The sequence below is a fragment of the Triticum aestivum genome, chromosome 5D (genome assembly GCF_018294505.1).
Source record: "Triticum aestivum cultivar Chinese Spring chromosome 5D, IWGSC CS RefSeq v2.1, whole genome shotgun sequence".
Taxonomy (NCBI): Eukaryota; Viridiplantae; Streptophyta; class Magnoliopsida; order Poales; family Poaceae; genus Triticum; species Triticum aestivum.
In genome coordinates, this window is record NC_057808.1 from 36177684 (window position 1) to 36184080 (window position 6397).

Sequence of the window (6397 nt, forward strand, 5' to 3'; positions counted from 1 at the left end):
TGCAGGCACGATTTTTCTCTACACTGCTTGCTCGGTGCCCCGTGGATGTCTCTGTACTCGTTGTTCTGGTCTGCGAAGTACCTCCGGCGGCTTGGTCTTGTTTGCTCTGTACTGGCAAGTTTGCACTTTGGTCTGTTGAAGTGTGATCTCACTTGTAATCTTTCAGTTTTTCTCCAAGCTTTGCCTTGTAATAATCAGCACCATGTATCCTAGCCGGTTGATGGCTTCATTAATTTGAAGTCGGGCTTTATGCCTTTCATCTAAAAAAAGTGATCCAAATACCAGTACCGGCTACTTAACGAAGCAAAGCATTATTGCAGTCGCATTATTCATCCAGTGCACGATCTGGACTTGAAGGCAGTAAGGATGCTCAATATTTATCGCCGAGATGAGCTATCTATCCGCCACAATATCAAGAGTGGTTTCATTGTAGATCAGGTTTGATTACTCAATATGTATATAGCCCTCTCCCTTCCATTTTTTTATACCTTGTGTCGGTTCTTAAGTGATCAAGCTTTTTCACCAATTTTCTGCTGCTCCTCAAAATAAAATAAATAAATTATGTTCTTGATCTTGGTGCGTAAAATACTTAACTCTAATGTTTGTATAGGTGCTTCGTAACACTACCGCTCAAAAGATGGGCATTAGAAGAGGAGATGTCATAGATGTGATGTCATTGGAGCTTGGTACAACTTTATCTGAGGTGTACATCCTTTAATTCTATATAAAATCAGTTCATTTAGATAATATGGTCAATTTGTTGTAGCTAATACGGTCAATTTGGGAGCAGTTTGAAGACAATCTTCTTGAAATTAGTTGGCAGTTTCTGGAAAAGGAACTTGATCCGATTCTTGACCTGCAGGTATGTCTAGGTTGTTGTATACAACAACCGAATATCCACTATGGAATTTATTATTTACAAGAACCTTCTTTTCATTTACAAACATTTTGCTTTGTTCCTCGTAGATTCAAGTCCACAATCTCTATGACAGAGAAAGCGTGTGTACTGTGTTGCCTATGAGGTTCAGGAATGCTACAGTGAATCAACATGATTCAGTAAGTTCATTTTTCTAGGGTGGTGTAGTGACTATTAACTAGTGATTCTTGTTAGATTCCTGTTCTATCTAGGATGTGCCTCCTTGAATGGAACATCTGAGACTTCTTATAATTTTGACTAGTATATTCTTTTTCATGTTTGATTCTTGCTTGCTTTCTTTGCTATGGTCATCTCTTACATTCGATTTTTCAACCACTGAACCTGACGTAGTTGTCATTAATTACCCTGATTTACTAAATTTTTTCTATTGGTATGATGAACTATTTTTATAAACCCATCCCGCCAATACATTTATGAACGATTTAGCATTTTTGTTGAAAAAAATTATGAACGATTTAGCTAGCTGATCATGGTTGCGTAAACTGGGCTTTCACATTTTTGTTTAGCAGCCAGCTAACTTTTACTCTGAGATCAAATCCCTTACGTGGGTGTGGGTGTATCATGCAGCTTGAGTTCGAAGTTACCAAGAAGTGATTGGAGGTTGTCATCCGAGTTAATAGAAGGCGAGAGTTTTGATTCATACTAGCAATCATCGTTGCATGGTACCATATATTGGAAAACTGGGAATGTGTTTATCATTCAATGGTACATGCTCAAGGTGGTGTGTTGTTATAGATGGAAATTAAGCACCTTCTCGTCCAATATGACTTCTTGAGAGACGTGTCCACCCGGTACTTGACTGATTGTGATATGGAATCTTTTAGACAGAACACTATATATGGATGTAATGAAGACATTGTTTTGGACTGAAAACAAAGCTTAGGTGTCCCAAAGATGAGACAATAAGCAGAGAGAACCCTAAATAATGGTTGTGTGAATCATAAAGATGCAGAGATCAGAGATTTAACCTCCTTTTTGAATAAAGAGGAAAAAATGCAAAACAAATATCAACTCGTAACATCTTAGGGCCCATTTGGAATGTAGGATAGGAAAAACTTAGGAATAGTGAAAGTGCAGGAATTGGATGCCATGTTTTACGTCCCCGGCAGATGGGGTGTGCACACGTTGGTCGTTGGCGGAAGGTACGATGAACTCTTTGAGACTCCACTAGTAAGCGTGCACGTGCAACGCACGTATCATAATTTATAAAATTCCATTTTAAATCTTATTTTTAGTAACCAAGCCATCGAAATATGTCTCATGCCCAACAATAAGAGCGCGCGTGTAATACACAACCGACAAACATGTCTTCACAAAAACTTCATGATCACATAATTTTATTATAATTTGTTACATTATTTTTTAAAAACAACAACTAAACAACATTATGTACTACGCCCTCTGTAAACTAAACTGAAAAATGTCTGATATTAATGTACATAGGTAATTTTTATCGATGAGATCCTCCTCCGTCTTCATTATATTTTTAGAGGGATAATAAAATATTGGATTGTTTTTAGAGAGATAAAAATAATTATTGAGTCTCGATTGAAAAAATGACAAATATATTCATGTATTAAAATTTAGAAAACATAAATCCAAATAAAAAAAGGTGATTTTTAAAAAAAATAAACATGCTAATATCACTCAACTTAGTGTAAGTCAACTGAAATCTAACTACACCTTTATAAATACTTTAATTTTGGATATGATTCATTCGTTGCCTACCTAGCAGCTAGCTTGGTTTCCGATTCAAGAACGCAATCGCTAAATAGCAGGAAACTCAGCCGAGCGCTAAGGCATCGGGCATCAGACGAACGGCTGGCTGGATTGATCGGACTTTTGGTAATTTTCTGGCCCATATCAATGGACCGTCACCTACCTACTCACCCACCGCTTCACCTCAAAAAAAAATATCCCACCGGCCCTCACATTTCTCCCCGTCGTTCCCCATTCTTCCTTGGTCGTCGCCAGCTCCCTCTCCCCGCCTCCTCGGGCCACCCCTCCCCTTCGTACCCACCGCCAGCAAGAGGTTCGCAACCCCTGCTCTTCCCCGCCTTTTCGTCGAATCCGGCCGCCCAAGTGGCCGAGGATGTCCCCGAGCTCGGCATGCACGGGAGCATCCCAGCGCTAGGCTCCGTCGGAGGTGCGAGACTTCCACGCCCCTGCTCTTCCCCGTCCCTCTTCGAATCCGCTCGCCGAAGTGCCGAAGGATGCGCTCGAGCTCAGCATGCTCACGGGCGACCCAGCGCGGATGCCCGCAACAAGACAACAAGGAGCGGGCATGGGTGCGCAAAAATATATGGGCACAGTTCGATGCCTCCACTGTTATGAGCTATGTTATTGTGAAATGAATTCTCATTGCTGTATTGACTGTCAGGATTAATTCTGATTTGATCTTAGTCCTTAGACATTACTTCGTGTCAACTCTGGATTATCCTATCTTTGCACTTAAATTTTAATTCGTACTGTGCAGTTTACCGTGTACTAATGTACCAATGTAATTTCAATTAGGCGTGCCTCTGTTTGATGTGCTATTCAAGATCCCTGTACAATTGTGTTATTCAAGATACAATGGCACTCGATGATGCTTGCTAAGAAGGTCTGCAATATGCACTGGACTGTTGCTTGCCAGATGACTGGAAGATGGGTACTTCATCCTCTCTTGTTTGTTCATTTGAAGCAAGATAAATAAGATTCATGCATTGTAATGAAAACTGCAGATTTAGCTAAACTCAACTGATGGTGTAATATCTCTTCCTATGAGCAGCAGTAATGGTATCTTCTGTAGGACTAATAAGGCATTGCTGCATAAATATACTTGACTTTCAAATGAGCATGTCAAGAGGTTTAATTAATGTCGGTCCCTACTCTAATTATATCTGGATATCTGGTTCCTGTACCATTTGAAACTTATCAATCCGATGTATAGAATAACAGAAATTTGCTAGATAAGCTAACGTTACAAGGGGAAGTAAACATTAAACATTTCATATGGTGATTTGGAATAACTGATATGTCATCATCGTGTGTTTCCTATTGTAGATAAATTTGCTTGCAAGGCTCTTGATGATATATCCACTTTCATCAAATGCTTAAGGGTATGGTCAATTGGAGAAGACATTACTATGACTACAAAGATCTGTTTTTTTAGGTGATGAATTGTAACCTTATATTCTTTATTACTTGGAATTGAAAATCACTGGAAGCAATCCGTAATTACTTCGGAGAGAATCTTTTACTCTTTTCTGTCTTGCTCTTGTTCAGCATAAAATGGAGTATATCATTATCACTATCATGGTGTATTGTTGCCATTGAGGAATCTTCCCATGTAGCAAATTTACCTAGAAAATACAAAACTTTGGCATATCACCATCAGGTGCAGACGTACTCTTTCTCCCAAATACTACAGCAGTATCCCTACAATCAGATGTACAAAAATTTGCTTGCTAAAAAACTAATCAATAAACCATGAAATTTAAATGGATTAATTAAGGATCAAGCCACTCACCTTGTGGCTACAATCGACCAGATTCATCTCTCCACGTTTCTGCATGTGAAGAATTGATCAGTGCCCCAAGTCAAAACTACTGCATACCTTATACATGAAGCCCTTACTCAAAATTCAGAATATATGCAGAATATCCATTTTAATTGACATAGCTATCTGCAGTCCTAGACAAAATGTGACCATAATCCACACTACTACACATGAATTACTATATAGCTACCTTATGGGGGCCTATATGCCTGATCCTCATATCTTCTTGTTTGGCAAGAGTTCACCATTTGCACTTAGTCTTGAATGGAGAAGATTGCACATACTATTGTACAACTGGGCAATGGTGTGGAGCTCCATAAGCGACGGCGGCGACTCCAGCTGTCCTTCTCGCCTATGCATCCCGACAAAGAAGCTTCAGAAACTATAATCTGTCTACTCCTTGTTCAGGATCAGTAATGAACATATTATTACACAAATTAATTTAACAAAATTGGATTCTCTTTTTTGGTGATGAAACTGTAGTCTGTAGCAACATTGGCACGGTTTTTGTCAATACTACAAAAGAGGGGGATAGTTGATCATTGGAAACACCATTGACGCAGGCTTGACGCAAAACTGGGTTATAGATCAATTATCTTCTCACTTCAGTAACACCATGATCTTGTACTTGCTTTTTGAAAATCATGGATGAACAACCTGTGATCTGGTACCAATTTTTGGCACAACCATGAACTCCCAAGGTGATTCACCAGAGTGCTTTATGCTTTCTGACAGGTATGCACATATAAGATGGATTTCTTCTGAACCGATTGGAAGCATACGGCAACATGCACATACACAAGCGCTAGCCTAAGCATGCAGGTAGATATTATAGACGTCTTCAGGTGCAAGGATGCAATATTCATGATCGAGCGCAACGTCGGTGGATCTGTATCTTTGGTTTCAGAATTTTGAAAGAAAGGGGATATGGAAAACAATAAGAGGGGAGCTCTACCTCCAGCAGCACTTTCCCAGTCGTCGGAGTCGTGCTTCCAGCTACGGCCGCTGCAGAAGATGACAGGCAGCAGCCGCCGGCGTCTTACGGCGCAGCTGTGCACAACTTCCTGACGAGCACCGCGGACTGGATGCTCTGGACGTTGCGTCCTCGAGTGCCTTGAGATTTTCCTGCTACTGCGTACTTCATGGTGTCCGAAAGGATCATCGCCTTGTCCATCTGAGCGAATTAGTTGGCCAATCAGTTAAGAAATTTATTTTGTTGGATATGTACGTATGTGCAAGAAGAGGAGCCGACCTTATTGAGGCCGGGGATGACGGTGGATAGCTCAATGAATCGTCGGTTGATCTTCTCCCGGCGCTTCCGCTTCTGCTCCGCTGCAAGAGAGAGGGGCGGCAGGGGCAGAAGTGAAGGACGGCGGGGAGGGAGCGGAGGGTCTGTGGGCAGACCAGACGGGGTCGGCAGCGAGAGTCTGCGTGCTTGACGGACGGCTGGCGAGGGGCGGCGATGAGGGAAGGAGGCGGTAGGGCGCCGGGGAGGTTGGGGATGGAGCGAATCTGTGCGGATTTTAGGGGAGGGAAGTTGAGGGTGATCCTAAAATTACGGATCACATCGGTCGTCAGGTGCGCGACCATGGTCTGCCGCGGCAGAACATTGAATCCCAGCCGTTCAATCGGCTGGCAGACCATCGGGTCATTATATACTGTTAGATTTGACTAAATGGATTAGATCTGAGGGTTCTGATTGTTCTGTGTACACTTGTTTGGGTGGTTGTAAAATAACTGTAGTTTGCTTTTTTAATAGTAGTAGATAGATAGATAGAAGTAGAGAAGTAGAGATAGAGATAGAGAAGAGAAGAGAAGAGATAATTCTGGCTACTTGGAGGATTTGTGGCACCCAAGTGCGGGGTCATCGACCATATTTTTCTTCAGGCTTTCAATTTTGAATATTTTTATTTTTGGAC

The 6397-nt window shown here is 41.3% G+C and overlaps 2 protein-coding genes across 5 annotated transcripts; one reads left to right on the forward strand and one right to left on the reverse strand.

The window, feature by feature from the left end:
- The first annotated feature begins 294 nt into the window (after positions 1–294).
- LOC123119263 (uncharacterized) lies at positions 295–1701 on the forward strand. The gene is made up of 5 exons (XM_044538990.1): positions 295–438; positions 611–703; positions 791–862; positions 967–1056; positions 1505–1701. Exons 1-5 carry the CDS (start codon positions 367–369, stop codon positions 1529–1531), a joined length of 354 nt encoding a protein of 117 aa, XP_044394925.1. The 5' UTR covers positions 295–366; the 3' UTR covers positions 1532–1701.
- A 316-nt stretch (positions 1702–2017) lies between these two features.
- Positions 2018–6149, reverse strand: LOC123119262 (uncharacterized). 4 transcript variants are annotated; one of them, XR_006458577.1, is made up of 5 exons: positions 5731–6149; positions 5434–5652; positions 4669–4830; positions 4449–4487; positions 2018–4281 (listed from the first exon to the last, which is right to left on the reverse strand). XR_006458577.1 is itself a non-coding variant. In XM_044538989.1 (2 exons), the coding sequence occupies exons 1-2, from the start codon at positions 6120–6122 to the stop codon at positions 5637–5639; spliced, it is 408 nt and encodes a 135-aa protein (XP_044394924.1). In that variant the 5' UTR covers positions 6123–6149; the 3' UTR covers positions 4858–5636. The 4 variants fall into 4 exon arrangements, 1 of the variants encoding a protein (XP_044394924.1); XR_006458576.1 differs by having other exon boundaries at positions 2018–4357; XR_006458575.1 differs by having other exon boundaries at positions 2018–4487.
- Positions 6150–6397: the final 248 nt, after the last annotated feature.

Coding starts and splice junctions, on each gene's coding strand:
- LOC123119263 (XM_044538990.1), top strand. CDS start 367: ATGCTCAATATTTATCGCCGAGATGAGCTATCTATCCGCCACAATATC. Junction 704..790: donor TTGGTACAACTTTATCTGAG/GTGTACATCCTT, acceptor ATTTGGGAGCAG/TTTGAAGACAATCTTCTTGA. Junction 863..966: donor ATCCGATTCTTGACCTGCAG/GTATGTCTAGGT, acceptor TGTTCCTCGTAG/ATTCAAGTCCACAATCTCTA.
- LOC123119262 (XM_044538989.1), bottom strand. CDS start 6,122: ATGGTCTGCCAGCCGATTGAACGGCTGGGATTCAATGTTCTGCCGCGG.